This window comes from Tursiops truncatus, chromosome 20 (assembly GCF_011762595.2).
Source record: "Tursiops truncatus isolate mTurTru1 chromosome 20, mTurTru1.mat.Y, whole genome shotgun sequence".
NCBI lineage: Eukaryota > Metazoa > Chordata > Mammalia > Artiodactyla > Delphinidae > Tursiops > Tursiops truncatus.
In genome coordinates this window covers 47,743,027-47,763,769 of record NC_047053.1, presented here as the reverse complement: position 1 = coordinate 47,763,769, position 20,743 = coordinate 47,743,027, and the positions used below count along the sequence as shown (strand labels likewise).

At 51.4% G+C, this 20,743-nt stretch overlaps 1 protein-coding gene across 3 annotated transcripts; it reads left to right on the top strand.

Annotated features, from left to right (window-relative positions):
- The first annotated feature begins 6 nt into the window (after positions 1-6).
- Positions 7-18,758, top strand: SLC26A11 (solute carrier family 26 member 11). Of its 3 annotated transcripts, none has more exons than XM_033847062.2 (17): positions 7-117; positions 1,223-1,437; positions 1,998-2,190; positions 2,581-2,666; positions 4,847-4,926; positions 6,014-6,156; positions 10,560-10,735; positions 11,177-11,249; positions 12,943-12,993; positions 14,109-14,169; positions 14,585-14,640; positions 14,835-14,975; positions 15,593-15,720; positions 16,050-16,149; positions 16,602-16,735; positions 17,070-17,142; positions 17,931-18,758. In XM_033847062.2, the coding sequence occupies exons 2-17, from the start codon at positions 1,225-1,227 to the stop codon at positions 18,020-18,022; spliced, it is 1,800 nt and encodes a 599-aa protein (XP_033702953.1). In that variant the 5' UTR covers positions 7-117; positions 1,223-1,224; the 3' UTR covers positions 18,023-18,758. The 3 variants fall into 3 exon arrangements, with proteins under 3 accessions (XP_033702953.1, XP_033702954.1, XP_033702955.1); XM_033847063.2 differs by having other exon boundaries at positions 86-736; XM_033847064.2 differs by lacking the exons at positions 7-117; positions 1,998-2,190 and having other exon boundaries at positions 1,276-1,437; positions 2,555-2,666.
- Positions 18,759-20,743: the final 1,985 nt, after the last annotated feature.

Below are 20,743 nucleotides of genomic sequence, written 5' to 3'. Positions count from 1 at the left end.
CGTGTACATCAGGACCCGCCCAGGACCCGCCCCGGCTCCGGCTCCCGCTCCCCCAACCTCTGCGGTTTCTGCAGACCAGCTGCGGAGACGACGGGAGACCCCGAGCTGTGGCGTCCGGTGAGTGCGTGGCTGACGGCGGCGGGGCCCGGGGCCGGGCGCTCGAGTTGCCAGGGCACTGGCCGGGGTCGCTGGTGGGCGGCCGACGTGGGGGGGCGGCAAGTGGTCCGCGGGTACGGGTGCGTCCCGCGGGGACCCCGCTCCCCACCCACCTCATCCCCACCCACCTCATCCCCACCCAGGTCCCCGCCATCCTCCGCCTTGCTGAGGCCGGCAGGCCACGGACCGGCAGACGGTGTGGGTCCCCCCCTTAGACCCCAGTGTCTGGGGCAAGCGGCTTCGGGGGTGGGGGGCCGGTTCTGTCCAGAGCGGCCCCACCGGGGCTGGGGGTGGTTTGGGACAGGCTCTGCGCGCCAGGAGCACCAGGACCCTAGAGGATGCGCGCCGTGAATTACCGGGGGGAGCCTCTGACGTTCTTTCAGAACAAACTAGAATACCTAAGGCTCCTCTAAGGATGTAGACGCCACAGGTGGGGGTTGGGGTGATGCGCAGCTTCAGGATGGGAGCCCTCCCACCACCGCAGCGCCGCAGTCTGCCGTAGTGGGTGGAGCCTGCTATGCTGCGCACTTGGAAAACCTCAGGGCCTCCAGTCACCCCACCCACTCATCGCCAGCCACATGTGGGTATCTCCGTGGACCTGCTTTTCTCTGCACTGCTCCTCGTTAAATTTCCTGGGGGGGGGGGGGGGAATAAAAAAAGGAAACAAATTCTCCTGGGAGGAGAAACCTTGAGTCTAATTAGTGATTAGTGTTTGAACTTCTCAGTGAGAAATCATTTATTTTTTCTGGCCAGAGTGGATGGAGGAAGAGAAGGCACCTAGGGTCTGGGCAGGTGGGGTTAAGAGAGAGCAGTCGGTGGCGGGGGGGCACTCCACCTTTGGTTGACGCCTTCTCTGCGCAGGCTGTTGGCTTCCTGACTCAGATCAGCAAGGTGAGGGGAGATTTAACGCATCTAGCTCCACCCCCCTGGGTGAGAGGAGACCGATTGCGCATCTCCTGATGTTTCTGGACCTCACCCTCACTCTCACCCTGTTGCTGGGTTTTCTGAAGCCCAGGCCCTGACTGCTGGTCTGTGTCCCCCCGCCCCCCCCCCCCACTCTTCCTAGATATGTCATCTACTATGAAGCCGCCCAAGGGCTTTGCCCCGATGTCCTGCTGCTGGTCCACTGCGACCATGCAGAAGAGGCTGCCTTTCCTGGCTTGGCTGCCTGACTACACCTGGCACGCGCTGAAGATGGACTTCATCGCTGGGATCTCAGTTGGGCTCACAGTCATTCCCCAGGCGCTGGCCTATGCCGAGGTGGCTGGACTCCCTCCCCAGGTGAGATGTGTGCCCTTGCTGCCCACCACATCCCTTCCCCTTAGCCTGACCCCACTCCAGGCCTTAGTGCTCACCCAGGAGCAGAGTAGAAATGCATGCATAGTATTCCCTCCAGACAAGGGGGCACCCTGGGCTCCAGTCCCATGGGGCCCAAGAAGCCTTAGTTTACAACCTAGAGCATGTGACTGCCTTTGGGCAGACGCGTGCTCCTGTAACCCCTCTTGTCATGCTTGTCACACACAGGCACCAAGCTAGTTCTGGATTGCCTGATGGGGCTAGTGGGATGACTCACTCTGGCTTTAAGAATGCTTTCTCAGAATCACAGGCTCAGACATAAGGACACGAGGCCCCAGTTGGGTGTGGGTAGGAAAGAGGCCCCGTAGTCACTGTAGGTCCACAACCTTGGGTAACAGGGTGATCAGTGCACCCTGCCTGTATGTGCTGCTGTGCCCAGAATACACAATGGACCACACAGATCCCTGTGCTTAACCAGCTACACCAGGGACCCTGTGCGGGTGCCGTGTGCCTCCTGGATATTCATTGCTCTCTCTGCCCAACAGTACGGCCTCTATTCTGCCTTCATGGGGTGCTTCGTATATTTTTTTCTGGGTACCTCCCGAGATGTGACTCTGGGCCCCACAGCCATCATGTCCCTCCTGGTCTCCTTCTACACCTTCCGCGAGCCTGCCTATGCTGTGCTGCTGGCCTTTCTGTCGGGCTGCATCCAATTAGGCATGGGGTTCCTGCGCTTGGGTAAGACACTCAGACCTTCCTGTCATGGGGACGGGGGGTTGCAGCTCTGCTCTTCCTGGGGTACCAAGGCACCTCCTTCTGGGGATGCCCTGCCTTCAGCATTTCTTTCTTTGCATTCCAAGGGCTATCCGTGTGTGTGTGTGTGTGTGTGTGTGTGTGTGTGTGTGTGTGTCAAGAAGGGTGGCTCTCAGCTCTCTACTGTGCTCAGAGGCCAGGACACTTGGAGAAGTGCCCAGGGCCTCAGTCCCTAGTCTCTTTCCTGCTCTCCAAACCAGCCCAAACAGGGTATGCCAATAGTCTTTAGACCCAGTCCCACCCATACCACCTCTCCCAGCCCACACTGACCCAGTGGGGCTGGGACCAGCTTGGTGTTCCCTCTTGGCTGTCCAGGGTTCCTGCTGGACTTCATCTCCTGTCCCGTCATTAAAGGTTTCACCTCGGCTGCCGCCATCATCATCGGCTTCGGGCAGATTAAGGTAGGCACCCTAGTTGGTCCTGGGACATCTGCTGGCTAGCAGGACCAAGGCCAGGTCCTGATATGTGTGGGTCAAACTCTTGCTATTTTGGGGCTCAGAGCCTGTCGTGCTGGCATGAGTCTCCATTAATAAAATCATCCTTGGGCTTCCCTGGTGGCGCAGTGGTTGAGAGTCCGCCTGCCGATGCAGGGGACACGGGTTCGTGCCCTGGTCTGGGAAGATCCCACATGCCGCAGAGCGGCTGGGCCCGTGAGCCATGGCTGCTGAGCGTGCACGTCCGGAGCCTGTGCTCTGCAATGGGAGAGGCCACAACAGTGAGAGGCCCACGTACCACACACAAAAAATAAGTAAGTAAAATAAAATGATCCTTCGGGGGAGATATTGAGTGATGGCCAAGTTCTACAACAGGTAATTTGGGGGACCAGTAATGACAGTCCCCGCTCTTGCTGGAGTTTTCATGCCTGAGTGCTTGGTTCACCTCACAGAGTTCTGCCCCTACTGCATATTGAACCATTGGGCCTTTACAAGTCACGAGTGTGCTGCCAAAATTCCGACAAGCAAATTGCTCCCTAAGCTAATTTAGCTAGGTGATTTCACTTTTATGTCTGTCTTTTCCAATTTTTTGTTTAATGTTTTTCAAATATTGTACTTTTTTTATGTTTCTGTTTAAACACAAATGAGAAGTATTGGAATCAGTGATCATTGGTTATCTGAGGATATCATTTACTCTCCTTCCATTGGGTTCTGCGTACCTGGAAGGCAGGCACTGTTTTACTTCCAATGTGGCCGCCTGGAGCTGTGCTTGGGTGTGCAGAATGAAACTGAGCTGAATCGTACAGATTGAGGGACACACACACACACACACACACACACACACACACACGCCTCTCCACGGTGTGGTTCCTACAGTCAGGCTCTGCTTCACTCTAGTCCGTGACAGTCTTCGCGGATGGAGGCCGATTGAGAAAGTAAGAACGTGAAGCCCAAGAGGGTACGTGTGAGAGAGAATAAAGTAGTTGACACGTCACTGGGTGCTGGGTTAAGCTCTCCCTATGTTTAGTTCTCAGAAGTCCTCTGGGAGGTAGGCATTACTATTTCCACTTACAGAGGAGGAAACAGCCTAGAACAGTGTGCGTAATTCGAACTATAGATTATGTACACACATATGTCAGGGTAAGCCTGGCAAGTGCTGTTTCGTGGGATGTTCTGTCCTTTATTCTGGAAACATTATCTTTCATTTTTAGTGTCAAGAATGTTCTTTTTTCGTAACACAGTGAGAGGGTAGCTTCTTTATGCATTCGTATTTGGCACCCCTAGGTCCCTGTCTTCAAAACCTTGACTAGGTCATGACAGTCATCTGAGAGCCTCTAGGCTTGGGGTGGGGGTCCTCTTGACCTGCCCACGCAGGAGTCCCTGCCCAGGACAGAAGCCGCTGTCCGTGTCTGCCCTTCCCCTTCGGGGGCTGTGTACACAGTGGGTTTTGGGGTTCTTGGAGCCTGATTGCCTTGCGAGTCTGGGCCTCGACCTCCCTTTCTGATCCCAACCAGATAACTGAAGTACAGAGTGGCGCCCCTTCTCCCACCTGAGGACCCCCGACCTGGCGGGGTCCCCTCAGCGCTCCTCCCTGGAGGACCTCGGCGCCCCCTCGACCCCCGCCCTTGCGGGTCTGCCCGTCTCGTGGCGAGACTTTCGCTTCTGGCAGGGGGCGGTCCCTGATGGGCGGGCCTCCGAGTGACGGACGCGGCCTCGAGCCAATGGCGGTGGGGTCTGTGCTGTGAAGGACGGGCCGCTGAGTGATGGACGGGGCCGCGAACAGATGGCAGCCGGGCCTGAGGGGGTGGGCAGGGCCCCGGGCCAGGGAGCGGTTGAACCAGTCTCCTTGGTTTGAGGTCGCTCAAATTACTTTGAGTAACTTGCAACGACTTGCGACAACCGGAACTTTGTGAAATACCGTCAGCGCCCCCACTTCCCCCCGAGAGGGATAACTTTGATCTCCTCCCTTTGGGGACTTTGGGAATGGACAGATAGGCCCGGGAGAGCCAGGAGATGTTTTCCCCCAGGAAGGGCCCTTGGAGGGGTAGGGGGTTCCAGGTTTGGAACAGTATTGAGATGCTGCAAGGGTTGGGTTTCAGGCCTTTATATCGCAGAAGGCTGTCTAATCAGAAGCTCTTGTTTGACAGAACCTGCTGGGACTGCAGCACATCTCCAGGCAGTTTTTTCTGCAAGTGTATTACACTTTCCGCAACATCGGAGAGACCAGGTACTGGTTGGCTGTGTTTCACCCCCCGCCCCCATAAGTAAGCTCTTCCTTCTAGATTCCTCTCCCAGTTCCCTCCCCATTTCCACTCCCAGGTGGCATTTATTCCAATCCTCTGGGATCTTGCTGCTCAAACAGGGGTCCCGCGAGCAGCACCATCGGCATCACCTGGGAGCTGGTTAGAAGCACAGTCTGGCCGGCCCAGACCTGCTGACTCAGTCGGCTTAACAAGAGGCCCACGTGGCTCACTGAAGCTTGAGAAGCTCTGCTCTGGTCAGTCCAGTGCACCAGTCAGCGTGACCCCATGCAGGGCTTTCTCCTGTGGTCGAAGTGAGAAGAGACCATGTGAAGGAAGGGCAGGTGGTCTCTCGTTCAAGGAGTTCATAGTTCAGTGAGCAAGAGAACCACAGGGCAAGGGAAGGCAGAGGCCAACAGACATGCAGGTGCCAGGGGACGGGTGGCAGGTGGAGAGAGTTCCTACAGCAAGCACATCACTCAGATGGAGGGGTTTCTCTCAGAGCAAGCAGATTAAAGGGACAAATAGGAGATGCAGCTCGATGAGCCCAGCTGGAGGCCAGAACACCTCTCTGGCTGGAGGGGCAAGAGGAGAAGTGACCTGGGGGGAGCTGTACGGGGAGCTTCCTGAAGGGAGTGGAGGAGACCCTGTGACCATCCTCTCCTCCCCTTCTGGTCTGCTGCTAAGGTTTCCTGGCCCATAAGATGCACCTGGTTGGGGTCAGCCACATGGAGGCCAGTGGAGATGGAGATGGACTGGTCAGAGAGCATCATAGGCAGTCAGGAGTGAATCTCCCGGAACTGACGAGACACGTGTAGCCCAGAGAGCTATGTGACTAAAAACGTGAGTTGGTAGCGCGCCTATGGCTACCACTGTGATCTGGGCTTCAGCTCCCAGGGCCTGTGTACCTACTAAGTTTCGAATAAAGTTTTGAAATGGAACAGGGACAGAGGTTACTTAGGAAAAAACAAAAAGAGCATTCGAGAGAGAAAGTTTTCCAGCAGAAGCAGCAACCAAAGGCCAGAAGGCCTGTGCTATCAGCAGGTTTGGGCGGTGACTGGTGTCTGTCTGCAGGGTGGGCGATGCAGTGCTGGGACTGGTCTGCATGGTGCTGCTTCTCGTGCTAAAGCTGATGCGGGACCACGTGCCTCCCGTCCATCCCGAGATGCCCACTGGCGTGCGGCTCAGCCATGGGTTGGTTTGGACTGCCACCACAGGTGAGGGGGCCTTCTGGCTGAGGGACCATTTCCAGATTTGTCCTGCACAACCTGGTCTCACATTGTAGTCACCCCAGGAACCCGAATTCCACCCCTAGAGAACTTCACGTCACTCGCTAAGTGGTTCTGATATGCGTCCAGGGCTGAGAACTCTGTTTAACGGCAGAAGTTCTCAGCTAGGGATGATTTTGCTCCCCCCCCCCGCCCCTGGGGGACATTTGGCAATGTTCAGAGACATTTTTGGTTGACACTACTGGGCAAGACTGTTTCTGGCTTCTGATGGGTGGAGTCCAGGGATTTTACTAAACATCCTGCAATGTACAGTCTTCCACGGCAAAAAAACTGATCTGGCCCAAGGTGTCAGCAGTGCTAAGGTTGAGAAACTCTGGCAGGTCTCTGGGGGAGAAAATAAGTTCCACTGAGACAGACTGGTCCTGTTTTAATTGTGCAGCTGCAAAGGGTAAACATTTTGCTTCAGGCCTGGAATCAGCAGGTTGAGTTGCAGTTAACCAGAGGATCTGTAAAGAAAGGCTGAAGTAAAAGGCGGCAAGATGAGGAGAGTTAGTGGAACCATTGGCTGGTTGAAGGGCCATCTCGGGGTGGCGGTGGGGATGGACATCTCTCCACTGAGCTGCCAGTAGGTGACACAGAGAGAGAATGGCAGGTACAGCAAAGCAAGGAAGCATTGATACCTACTGGGCCTTTCCAGAGCTGAGGGGAATGGAAATCATCCCGCTTGGCCCTACTCCTCCGTGGCCATGAAATCCAGCCAGTTGTGGGAGGGAGGGGGTGACTAGATTTCAGCCCTTGAGTCACTTCCAGCTTCTCCGGCTGGTCCCCAGTCCCAAGAGTCACTCACCAGACGCCATTCTGCAGCCGGGAGGCCATGGGTAAACGCTGAGCGCTTGGGAGGGTGGAAGAGCACTGGGTTTATGGTGAAACTACTGGTTTCAAGTCCTAGTTTAGCCACTTACCTGGCACTTGCATGAGTCACTTGTCAAAATTTTATGAGCTTTAGTATAGTCATCTGTAAAATAGTGAAAACAGGCTCTGTTGCCTAAAACTTAACACTCGAAATGTGGCCTCTGACCAGCAGCACAGGCATCCCCTGGGAGCTTGTTGGAAATGCAGGTTCTCAGGCCCACCCAGACCTCTGAGGCAGAATCTGCACGTTAACATGCTTGTCAGGTGACTTGTAGGCACACTGAGGTCTGAGAAATGCTGCTCCAAAACCCTGTAGGCTTCTCAGGGACTACTGTCTTCTTTCTCTCCAGGATATGTGGTGTGTCCTTAGGAAACTAGTTACTGAGCTCCCAACTATGTTTATTAAAAAGTCATCGTTTCAGCTTGTATTTTAGCTGAGTGAGTACAGGTTAACCTATAGTAGTACCTTGTGTTTGTTTAGCAATTTGTAGAGAATTTGTTTAGCCCAGAACACTCTTGTGGGGTAGGTGGAACAGTTGTAATTTCTCCCCTTTTGCAAATGAAAAAGTAGAGACTTGCAGAAATTGAATGAGCTGTGATCTGACATACAGTGATGGATGACTTATAAAGCATTTTACAAACATCACTTGTTTTGATTCTCATAGCAGCCTTGAGGATGGGATATTATTTTCCCTGTGTTGCCAGTGAGGAAAATGAGGCTCTGAAAGGTAAAACAGACAAACCAAATAAGACTTCTCAAGGTCACATAGCTAGGAGCAGGCAGAGTGAGGACTTGCTCCCAGGTCACTTGCCCTTTTTCTTGATCAGTTGATCTAGAGATGTATCGATTTTATTTATCTCACAGAACCAGCTTTTGATTGCATTGATCTCTCTATTGCTTTTGTTTTCTTGTTAGTAGATTTTGATCTGATCTTTATTATTTCCTTGCATTGGCTACTTTTGAATTTAGGTTTCTTTTTCAAATTCTTAAGGCAGAAGCTGAGGTCTTTGAGACCTTCCTTTTCCAATATAGTGATTAGGGTCATAAATTTCCTACTCACCACTGCTTTAGCTGCATCCCACAATTTTGATAGGTTGTGTTTTCATTTTCACTTCGTTCTAAATAGTTTCTAATTTCCATTTTTACTTCTCTTTTGAATTGTGGATTATTTACCCTTTGAACCAGGAGCCTTTTAGGAATTAGTTTCCAAATATTGGGGGATTTTTTTAATTAGTATTTTGCTACTGATTTCTAACGTAATCCCATTACTGTCAGAGAACAAACATTGTATGTACATACATGTGTAGAATTATATTTTTCTCTGGAAATGACCCCCTTTATCCTGGTAACATTCTTTGCTCTGAACTCTACTTTCATGTAGAGTTGTTCCAGATTTGTTTTGGTTAGTATTAGCATATGTTTTCCCATCCTTTTACTTTGAATCTATTTAACTTATTTGTGTCTTTATGTTTAACAAGTGTGTTTTTTGTAGGAAACATATAGACGGGTTTTGTTTTTTAATACAATCTGATGATCTCTGCCTTTTCATTGGGGGGTGGGGTAATGTTTACATTCCATGTGATGATTGATGTATCTAGCTTTAGATCTACCATATTGCTCTTTGTTTCCTATTGTCTCATTTCTTTGTTCCCTTTTCCCTCTCTTTCTACCATCTTTTGGATTGAGTATTTTTCTATGATTCTTTTTTTATTCCCTTTATTGGCTTATTGGCTATAACTGCTGTGTGTGTTTTTGTTTTTGCTTGTTTGTTTTTGGTGGTTGCTTTAGGGTTTATCGTATACATCTGTATCTTAATACAGTATACTTTCCAACTTCACGTTGATATAAGAACCTTTTGACCAGATACATCCATTTCTCCTCTTCTAGCCTTTGTGCTATGGTTGTCATATATTTTTCTTCAACATGTGTTTTAAATCCCTCAGTCGTTATTATTGTTTCCACTTTAACTATGTAGTTACTTCTAAAGATGTACAAGTAATGAGAACAGAGTCTGTTATATCTTCCCACATTATACATCTTGTGCTTTTCGTTCCTTTGTGTAGATCCAGATTTCCATCTGTATCATTTTCCTTCTGCCTGGAGAGCCTTCTATATTGTTTCCTGTAGTGCAGGCCTGTTGGTGATGAATTCTTTCAACTTTTGTATGTCCAAAATAGTCAATGTTTTACTTTTCTTTTGGAGGGTAGCTTTGCTGGATATAGAATTCTAGACAGTTTTTTTCCTCCTCCACACTTTAAAAATGCTGTTCTCCTGTCTTCTGGCCTGCTTTGTTTCCTACAAGAAGTCTGCTGTCATTCTTATTTCATTCCTCTAGATATGACCTTTTTCTCTGGCTGCTTTTAAGACATTCTCTTGGGCTTCCCTGGTGGCGCAGTGGTTGAGAATCTGCCTGCCAGTGCAGGGGACACGGGTTTGAGCCCTGGTCTGGGAAGATCCCACATGCTGCAGAGCAACTAAGCCCGTGCGCCACAGCTACTGAGCCTGCGCGTCTGGAGCCTGTGCTCCGCAACAAGAGAGGCCGCGACAGTGAGAGACCCGCACACCGCAATGAAGAGAGGCCCCTGCTCACCGCAACTAGAGAAAGCCCACGCACAGAAATGAAGACCCAACACAGCCAAAAAAAAAAATTCTCTTTATCATTGGCTTTAGGCAATTTGATTATGATGTGCCTTGTTGTAGTTTCTTTTTTTTTTTTTTCCATGTGTCTTGTCCTTGGAATTCACTGAGCTTCTTGGTTATGCAGGTTTGCAGTTTTTATCAAATTTGGAAAAATACTCAGTCATTGTTTCTTCAAATCCTTGTGCTGTCTCCCCACGCCACTCCATGGTCTTTCTTCGTGGACTCTGACACATACTAGGTTACTTGAAATTGTTCCACAGCTACTGATGCTTTGTACAGTTTTTCAATCTTTCTCTTCTTCTGTGTGTTTCATTTTGAGGAGATTCTATTGCTACATCTTCAGTTTCACTAGTCTTTTTCCTGTGATATCTAATCTGTCTTTAATCCATTCAGTGTATATTTTGCCTCAGACGTTACGGTTTTCATTTCTAGAAGGTCAATTTGGGGGATATTTGGGTATATATACACAGGCACCGTTGTTCCATATGTTTTGTCCAGTTTTTAGTTGTTTTAGGCAGCAGAGTAAACCTGCTCTGTTCCTCCATCTTCAAAGGGGCATCACCTTGGGAGATCTGATCTCAAAGTCTTTCCAGCTCTGCCTTTGACCATGCAGTCACTGGTGACCAGTAGATGATATGCGTGCCGGCCCTGTGTGTCACCACTCCTCTGGTTCCCCATTGTGCGTTTTTCATGGTGTCATGTGTTCATGCCTGCCATACGGTTGCTTGTATCCATGCTGTTTCCCAGGCTGGGGTGGGGTCTTCCACCTCCTGAGGTGTATTTGCCCCAGTTACCCAGACGATCCAGGTTTCACTGACAGTCTCTCCCCCTGTCCTAGCTCGCAACGCCCTGGTGGTCTCCTTTGCTGCCCTGGTCGCATACTCCTTCCAGGTGACTGGATACCAGCCTTTTGTTCTAACTGGGAAGACACCCGAGGGGCTCCCTGATGCCCACATCCCTCCCTTCTCAGTGACCACTGCCAACGGGACGATCTCCTTCACCGAGATGGTACAGGTGGGTAGAGACAGGGAGCCAGGCCGGCTTGGCTGAGGCCGCAGCAGCCCCTGGGCCTGGTTCTATCTCCTAATGCATCCGCTTAGTGATGCGCAGCTCTGAACTCAGCTAGGACTGCTGTTCTCAGGAAGGGGCATCTCTGGTGCAGGGACAGGTAGGAATGAGTTCCAGATTAGGCACAACCTCAAAGGGCACCACATTTTTTTTCTACCTTGAGCCCAGGGGTGTTCCTGCCATCGTGGACGCTGGCAGAGCAGGAATCTGTTGTGTTCTGCTGTGTGTCGTGTTTCTTGCAGTGTGAGCTCACAGCCCTGCAGCTGAAGTATGTTTGCTTCTGTCAGACATGGACGAGCCAGTGCCTACCTTATCAGGTCACTGACTGGTCAGGCCTCTTCTGTCCTTCCCCAGAGGGTCACTCACCATCCCTCTCTCCTCTCTCAGGGCATGGGGGCCGGGCTGGCCGTGGTGCCCCTGATGGGTCTCCTGGAGAGCATCGCGGTGGCCAAATCCTTTGGTAAGATGCTCACCACCCACACCCTCCCTGGCACCTCAGCCTGGAGCCCAGCCTGCCTTGCTTGCCTGCTCTTCTGCTTGCTTTTTATTTGCTTTGATTTTTAAAACTTTGAATTTTTATCTGAGTAATACATGCTTTTTTAAAAGTATTATTTTTTAAGTATTATCTTTGTTTTTAATATAACTTATTGAATTGACAGTTTTTATTTAATTGGTAATAATAGCTGTATTTGATACCCTGTTAGCAAAATTCCTAAAAATTTGACAAGGTGCCCTTTCCGAGTGTCTGAGCACACCTGGCCTGTCCCCTCCTGACCCCTGGAGAGGCTGGGAAGCGTTAATCTGCTTATATGTTTGCTGCTCAATACTGATTCCCTCTGCCTGAGCTGAGGCTGCCAGACCTTTCATGTGTCCCTGCTTCTGTCTTAGGTCCCTGGACTTTTGTTCTGTGTTGTCCATGAGGATGATGTGTTTCTTCTGTTCTATAAGAGGGTTAATTAAGTCCTTTGTTTGGATCTAATTTGACTCTAAAGGTTAAAATTCAGATATATGACGTGTATATTACTACGACTACCTAACTTGTGTTCACTGCCCAGCCCAGGTTGTGCCAGGATTATGTTTCCTTCTTTGAAGTTCCAGCGTCTGGATCCTTAGACCATTCCAAGGAGACTATAAACCAGTGTTCATTCTAAAGGGTTTTCCTTTCCAAACGCCAGCAGTTGCTCAAGACCACGCTGCATTTCAGTTTGCGACCTGTTCAGCTCACATCTTTCTTGTTCAGTTTTTATTTTTCTGATCCTTTTTTTTTTTTTCATTTGGAGGGGCATATCTCAGAATCTGCATGTGACAGATTTTACTCATCTTGTCTATTACTTAGAAAACTCTCCATTTTCTTTTGAAGTCAGCTGACTTCCTGTGCTCATTTGTAAAGCTTGTCCTGCTTTTAAATCAAGGCTTAGTAAACCACAGCCTGCTGCCCATCACCTGCGAATGGCTTTTGCATTTTTAAATGTTTAAAAAAAATCTAAAGAAGATTTGGATTTGATGACACATGAAAAGTATATGAAATTTGTATTTCAGTTCACAAGTAAGGTTTTATTGGAAGGTGATCTCTTGTTCACTTGTTTCGTGTTGTATGGCTGCTTTGTGCTATAATGGGGAGCTGAGCAGTTGTGACAGAGGGTGTGACCCTCAAAACCTAAAATATTGACAGTCTGGCCCTTTACAGAAAGTTTACCAACCACTGTCTTAAAATTCATGCTGCTCCATAGCTTCTCCCTAAATCTTCCCGCTCATGTCTCTGGGCCTCATCTGAGACTTTCTAGTCATCTTGACTTGCCACCAGAGAGCTTTTTAGTTTAAAACATCTTTCCCTTATTATAAAAGCAATACATGTTTGTTGCACAAGATATTGAAAGTTCAGAAATGGATAAAAAAAACGAATCACTTGTAACGTCCTTCACTACCTCAATTAACTGCTAACGTTTCGCTCTACATCTACTTTTTTTTTTGTAAACACACAAAGACGTGTGTACATTTGCATATGTGTATATTTTATCTGTGTTTATACCTTCTATTTACAAACATAGACAATGCTGTAGGGAGAAACTGGTAGCCTGTTTTATCATTTCATAGACAGTTTCCTGATGATATGTAACTAGTGACAGTGTTTTTATTGTCTGTTCTCTTTATAGCTTCTCAAAATAATTACCGTATTGACGCCAACCAGGAGCTGCTGGCCATCGGTAAGACTCCAGTGGCGGGTGGCTCTTGGGGTCTGGGTGGTGGAGGTGCTGACACGCAGGGTGCAGAGCTGGCCCGAGTGGGGCCCGTTCTCCCATCTCAGGTCGTTCAGTTTAATCCCTAGGAGTAGGGTGCCGACATCTAGTGTCTGACTGAGGCTCACTGAGCACCTGCTGTGTACCAGACCCTGAGGGCTGTGGCCTGTTCTGTGCCTGGGAACGCCTGGAATGTTCCACCTGGGCTGGGGGTGGGGGCTTCCAGGGCGAGGGTCAGGTTGCTGAGGAATGTGGCCAGGTAGGATCTCAGGTGAGCCTGCTGATTGTGTGGGATCTTGGCTGCCTGTGCCTCGCCCTGTGCCTCCCTCCAGGAGGGGCAGGCGGATGAGTGAGGACTCAGATGGGCCCCAGGCTTCCTGACTGTGGAGCAGTGCATCCCAGGTGACACCTGAGCTGTCTCTAGAGCAGGCCTTGAACCTGTGACCAGTTGTGGGTTTGTGGAGCCAAGGAGACCATGGTGGTCTTTGTGAAGGCCCCTGGGTGAGGTGGGTGCTGACGAGCTGATGGTGATGAAGTTGGGCTAGTTACCTCCATTCTGAGGTCCCAGCCAGGTTCCGGGCATGGCTGTGTCCAGTACAGCTTAATCAGAGGCACACAGGGAAGGCAGCTTACTGGCCATGACCTTCTCCCATTCACCTTGGCTAGTCATCTCATGGAAGTGTGGGTTTGAAGGAACTCAGAGTAGCAGGGATGCCGGCAGGCGTACTGGGCACTTCAGGCCTGTCTCTGCACGCTTGCCTTACTCAGCCGTCCCCCTTTCTGGGCAGGAGGGATTCCTCATTCTTTTATACGTGGGAAAAGGCATATTTCACACAGGCAGGGCTGGGGTCAGAACTGCTTTATAGCTAGAATTAATCTCGGCGCACTTGGCAAAGATCATGATTTGACCTTCCTAGAGGGAGAGAGAACCAGATATAGGATGCCCCACTGGGTAGTTCCTCTCACCTTCTGTCTTCCTGTTTCCTTTCTGGTTTTTATCTCCTTTCTCCTCCTCTCCTTTTTCTCTCTATTTTATGCTGCTTCTCGTCCTGGATGAGCTTTTTCCTTCCGTTTCTCCACAGGCCTGACGAACATCCTGGGCTCCCTCTTCTCCTCCTACCCGGTCACGGGCAGCTTTGGCCGGTGAGTGACCACGTTCCCCCTTCCCTGTGTCTCCAGGGAGGTCCCCGCCCAGGTCAGAGGGTCCTTGTCTAGCTTGAAGAACTAGGTTCCCCCTCCTGGGCCCTTGCCCATGTCCTGAGGCCGTTTTCACTTTTCTCCACATTGGTCCTCTCTCCCTTGGTCAGCTGTGACGGTGTTTATGGGGAGACAAGAGGGGGCTCCCTTTGCTTCCCTCACCATCTTAGCTGGTTTTCTTTACCCCGATACACGGCGCTGCAGTTTAACGTTAAAAAGATCCCCGTGCATGGAAATGCTCCCAGCATCTTGGTGCTGGAGTTAATTCCTGAAAGACAGTGGAGGTGGGAGGGATTGTGGCTCCTCGCCTCCCCTGCTCTCCCAGCCCGACAGCCACTAATGGGTCTCTGTTGCCTTCCAGGACGGCTGTGAATGCTCAGTCAGGGGTGTGCACCCCAGCAGGGGGCCTGATGACGGGTGAGCACCCCTTGCACAGACACTGTGTTCCCCGTGTCCGCCGCAGTGAGATAGGAGGAAAGGAGTGGAGGGAGCCCAGGGTGTGGGTGCCGTCGGCTCTGGTGCCTGGCTGTGTGCCCCAGAGCAGGGACTCCTTGCTGGGTGGGAGTTGGGGCGGCAGGGCCATGAGGTCACAGCACCCCACGCCCCTGCAGGAGCCCTGGTGCTGCTGTCACTCGACTACCTGACCTCACTCTTCTACTACATCCCCAAGTCTGCCCTGGCTGCTGTCATTATCATGGCCGTGGTCCCCCTGTTCGACACCAAGATCGTGGGGACGCTCTGGCGAGTGAAAAGTATGTATCTCCTGTCCGTCGGCACCAAGGTTATCGATGATCCTCCGTCTGCCATTGGCTGCTGCCCAGGCTGGCCCAGCTGGGGGAGAGATGGGGGCTTTGGGGTGACCAGCAGGGTTCGTGTCATAGCCTCCCTTTCTCCACTGGTCATAGCAGCTCAAGGTTCTCCGGAACCTGCAATTCCTTTACTGTAACAAGTTTTTGTTCTCTTTTGTTTTTCAAAGCAGTCAAGGGATTTATGTGGCTTCTACATCTAAGAGAAGTCTCGGTGCCTCCCTGGTCCTCATATCCCTTTTTCCTTGGTCCCCTGAGAAGTGCCCACTGGGACCTCTCCCCAGGGGCAGGGGACCAGGCCGACCAGGCAGGTCTTAAGGGCCCCTCGCCCAGGTAGGGAGGGATTTCTTGCCTCTGACACATCCTTGAGGTGGCATGGCCTGTCAGAAGCATCAGTCCCCAAGTCTCTGGATGGGGTCCCCCGGGAGCTGTTTGGGGTCCATGACACCTTCACTCATTATGAGGAAAGCCACGCACGAGGTGTCTCTTGTCAGGGGGCTCGGGTAGCTGGGAGCCAAGGTCGCTGAGGAGGGGCCATTCCTCAGCTGGACCTCCTCTTCCAGGGCTGGACTTGCTGCCCCTCTGCGTGACGTTCCTGCTCTGCTTCTGGGAGGTCCAGTACGGCATCCTGGCAGGGACCCTGGTGTCTATGCTGGTTCTCCTGCACTCCGTGGCCAGACCCAAGATACAGGTAGCCCATCTGGTCCCCCTGAGGGGGACCTGCTGGCCTCAGGGGGCCCGGTGGGGTGAAGCATGCCATGGGCAGACCCTTTGACCCCACTGTCTTGCATTTTGAGTTCTTGGTGTGATTGTGGCCTGAGGCACTGCCAAGTGACCATTCACCTAGCGGATGGTTTGACCTTCCGGTCATAACCCCACAGTGCTGTCTTGCTGCGCGTGGGGCTGTGGCGCAGGTGGGGGTCCCGCCAGCTCTGCACCCTCCCGTCCACCCTAGGCCTGGAAGAGCTGCCCTGTTGAACTTGCCTCCAGGGCTCACTGGCTTCCCCACACTGTCCCCAGGTGTCAGAGGGCCCGATGCTGGTCCTGCAGCCGGCGAGTGGCCTGCACTTCCCTGCGATCGAAACCCTCCGGGAGGCGTTACTGAGCCGGGCTCTGGAAAGTATGTGGCCAGTTGGGCTGCGGTCACCCCCAGCTCCCCGCCACCCTCTCAGCAGGGGTTCCTGCTGGACCCCGAGACCCTGCTCTCGGCTGTCAGGAAGGAGCTTGCCTGTCCTTGGGTCCTGGGGGTCTCGGGAGTCGCAAGAGTGGCGTCCAGTGGACACCCCCCCACCGTGTGTGCATGCAGCGAGGGCGGCAGTTTCCCAACATGTGTCCCTGAGGGCCCGCTCCTTCCAGGAGTTGGTATTTAGGGGAGAAAGGGGTCTGTTTGCCTGCCCTATGAAGGAAATGGTTGTTGCTGTCTCCAGACAGCTAACGTTTTGGGTCCTTGTCCTTTCCCCTTCCCGTCCCCACTGGGGAGGAGCTCTTGATGGCCTTGTTTGGCCCCATGCCCCTGGCCAGAGCCTTTTCTGGCAGCCTCTGCCTGGTGTGACCACTCCCCTGTCCCCCCAGCATCCCCGCCACGCTCTGCAGCCCTGGACTGCACCCACATCTGCAGCATTGACTACACGGTGGTGCTGGGGCTCGGGGAACTCCTGGAGGACTTCCACAAGCGGGGCGCCACCCTCGCCCTCATTGGCCTGCAGGTGGGTGTCGGCATCTGCTCTCGAAGTAGCCTGTGAGGTCTGTGTTGTCACCATCCCCATGTCAAGGTGAGGATGCCAAGGCCCAGAGAAGCTGAGTGACTTGCCCAATGTCACACAGTGAGGAAGGCGGCTGGGCTCCATTTTTGTGGCATCTGGCTGCAGAGCTCTGCTTGTGTCCGTTACATCACGTGTTGTATTTGCAGAGCACTCATCTCCATGTTCTTCAGAAGGTATTTACTTAAGAAGTGTTCCTCTTACAGAGATGTGAGTTAGCCTGTGACATAGCTTGCTAGGGCAGGAGCATTCCCACCTGGAATCACCGTTTGTCCCACAGGTCCCCGTTCTCCGTGTCCTGCTGTCAGCTGACCTGAAGGGCGTCCTGTACTTCTGCACCCTGGAAGAAGCAGGTGGGTGTGGCCAGTCATCAGAGTGAGAGGCACGGCAGCCTGGCTGCCACACCCCACAGGGTCAGGACGGCAGGACAGAAACCCTGGGAGGTGGGAGGGTCAGTGCTCGAGTCCAAGAGTGGGGAGCACTCGGATGAGGGTGAGGCAGTGGACAGGTTGTCAGGGGGCCTTCCTGCTCTGGGGTTTTATGTTTTGGGACTGTATGTGAGTTTTTAATTGAGGCACAGTTCACATACAGTGAAATGCACAGATCCTAAATGTGAGTTTGAGTCCTGACACATGGATGCAATGGGCGTCCAGTCAGGATGTAGCTTTTCTCCATCGTTCCAGAAAGTTCCCTCTTGCTCCCTTCCAGTGGCCCCCACTAGGGGTAAGCACTGCTCTGATTTCTTCCACCATCGGTCAGTGTAGCCTGTTCCGGAACTTCATGTAGTGGGATCAAGAGGATTCTTTCTGTGTTCGGCTTCCTTGGCTCAACTTGGTGTCTGTGCGATTCGTCCATGTTGCTGCTAAAGCAGCCAGACGCTGATCCACAGGAACTGGATAAGCAGATTGGGCCCAGCCGCACCATGGAACCCGCCCAGCAGTGAGGAGGGTTATCGTGGCATGGAGAGTGGAGGTGCTGGTGGAGACTTAGGTGAAACCGGCCCAGGGCTGGAGATATTGGTCCAGGGACCTTAACTCCCCAGGCTTGAGGCCCCCAAAAGGCCAGCCTTTAATCCCATTCTGTGAACTGGCCTATCCTCACTTCACTTTTTTAGTGTTTGGAAACCTTGTGTTTTCTGCAGAGAAATACCTGAAGCAAGAACCAGGGACCCAGCCCTACAATGGCAGCGAAGACTCTGTTCCGGAACACAAGATCGCCCTGCTGAAGGCCTGATTGGGCTGCCGATGGGCGCCCGACATCAGAGGGTCTCACGGAAGGTTCTGGTCACTGTGATGCCGGATGCCGCCTTGCAGATGGATCTGAGAAACCTGAGTAGGTGTCCCAGAGGAGGGGGAGGGCAACTGCGTGGGGGTCCACAGGTGGGACTCATCCCTTCCTCTGAGATGATTGAAAAAGTACCTCCCTGCTCTTCCTGGTATGCGAACTCTTTTTTTAAAGAGTGATTTGGAGAACACTTTCTAGAATGGCAGACCACTTGAGAAAGGAAAGGGCAGGGATTTCAACCTGGTCTAGGAGAGGAGACCTCTCGCCCCAGCTCCTTCCTAGATTTCAGGGGAAATGGGGAGGGTGGGCATCTCTCAGGTGGGCTCCCTTCTTGATGGCGGCGGCTGAGCTGTTGTTGAGAGGAAAACCAAGGTTTGCCAAATGACTTAAAGTGTCTATTAAAAATAACTTCGTTGTGTTTTCTAAATAAGTATAGCTTTGGTGTTTTTGTAAAAACCATAAATGCTTATTGTAAAAACTACAGGTAACCATCCCCCCATCCACTTTGGTGATAGCTCCACACCTCCTCCCTCCAGTACACGTACATGTGTGTACGTTAGCATGTGGGTGTGTGTTTACAGTCATGTAAATGGGATCATTTCATCCATGGTGCTCTGTGACCCACATTTTCATGCGGTCATTGCTGTGAATTATTTGTTGTGATAATAAACAGAATACGTGAATATCAATGGCTACGTGGTATTTTATTCTATATGCGTCATAATTTACTTAGCAAGCTCTCCATACAGGGACTTGCCTGTTTTAAATTTCACTTCCATCAATTTTTAGAGGTAAATCCTAGCTGAGGAAGGTTGTGCTCCTGGACTCTTTGAGAAAGAGCTCACCATGCAGATGGCCCTGGATGCGGTGCCATAGAGCCACCAGTGTTCTGCCCAAGCCACCCTGGCCAGTATCTGAGCAGAGCAAGGGTCCAAGCCTGCCCATAATACGTGAGTCTTTTCAGATTCCTTGTCCTCCATCTTCTGGTGTTTCTCCTTCCAGGACCCTGACCAGCCAGCTAAACGGTTCACCGCTAGCCCCAAGGCAGCCTTTCCTTACCTCAGTTTCTCTTTTTCCACAAGGTGAGTGTGTCCTGAAGCTCTGCCCGCTGGGCCACACCTGGCCAGAGCTGTGATGGGAGTTGTGGTCCCTTTTTGGCCTGTGCCCACATTCTGAGCCCACCCATTCTGGACCCCAGAGATCATCCAATTCACAATGTAGCCAGTTGATACACACAGGTGGGACCAATTTCATTGAAAACCCTCACCGTCTGTGACTCAGCAGCTCTGCTTCTAGGAAGCCACTCTAGCAAAACACAAGCCTGTCTCCGGGGAAGCTGACCAAGGATGTTTATCACAACCTCGTTAGCAATTTTGGAAAGTGAAAGCAACCTAAGTGTCTTGACCATGGAACATTCAAGGAATGAATTGGTGTAGGTACTCACAGATTTTTGAGTGAAAAAGGCAAGTTGCAGAGTGATACCCATCTTAAGATACCATTTGTGTAAACACACCCACTAAATGATGGTATGATATATGTATGAGGTTTTTAAAAGTTCTGGAAGGATAAATGTCAAACTCATAACTGTGATTACTTCTTGGGTTGACAGTAACCATATCTGTATGGTTTAATATTTCAAAGGACATTACATTGATGTATACTTAAAAATTAAATTAAAAAAAAGAAGTATGGAGAATTGCCTGGAAAGAATTTGGAACTTGGTGTCAGAAGATGCAGGGCTGGGTTCCATCATCCTTTCTCATCAGCCGGACAAGCTGTCTGAGCCTTGGTCTATAAACCGGGGAATCCATGTGACTGTACTGATGATGACACAGTCGATGGAGCCTTTCCTCACCACTGGCTGGCATGGTGCTTACGGCACTGACATCACCAACACCATTGCAGTTCCCTGCCTCCCCTGTAGTGAGTGTGGCCACGTGACTGATACCAAGTCAGTGCTGTCTGTTGTGCGTTCAATTGTGTACCGGCCCCACAGAGTTCATATGTCGAGTCCTAACCCGCAGTACCCAGAATGGGACCTTATTTGGAGCTAGGGTCATTGCAGATGTAATTAGTTAAGTGCATACTTGCAGTAGGGTGGGCCCTAATCCAATATGGCTGTGTCCTTATAAAAAGGGGAGGGTTGCCTAGTGGTTAGGCTTCTGGGCTTTCACTGCCATGGCCCGGGTTCAGTCCCTGGTCCGGGAACTGAGAGCCTGCAAGCTGCACCACGCAGTCAAAAAAAAAATGGTCAGGGGCAGGTTTGGTACAGATATGCGTATACAGGGGGACCATGATGTGAACATGAAGGCAGAGATGGGGGTGATGCTTCAACAAGCCAAAGAATGCCAGCCATCACCAGCAAACCACCAGAATCCAGGAGGCAGGCCTGGAACAGATGCTCCTTCAGAGCCTCAGAAGGAACCAACCCTGATGACACATTGATCTCAGACTTCTAACCCCCAGAACTGTGAGACAGTAAATTTCTGTTGTGTAAGCTACCCCATTTGTGGTGCTTTGTCACAGCAGCCCTAGTAGACTAATACAGTACGTGGGGAGTGTGCGTGCCATTTCTTACCTGGCCAGTAGAAGCCTTCCGTGCTCCCTCCTCCGAGCGCTTTCCCCGTTTCTGGCTGGCTGGCATGGCAATGAGCTTCTGGGGGACCTGGT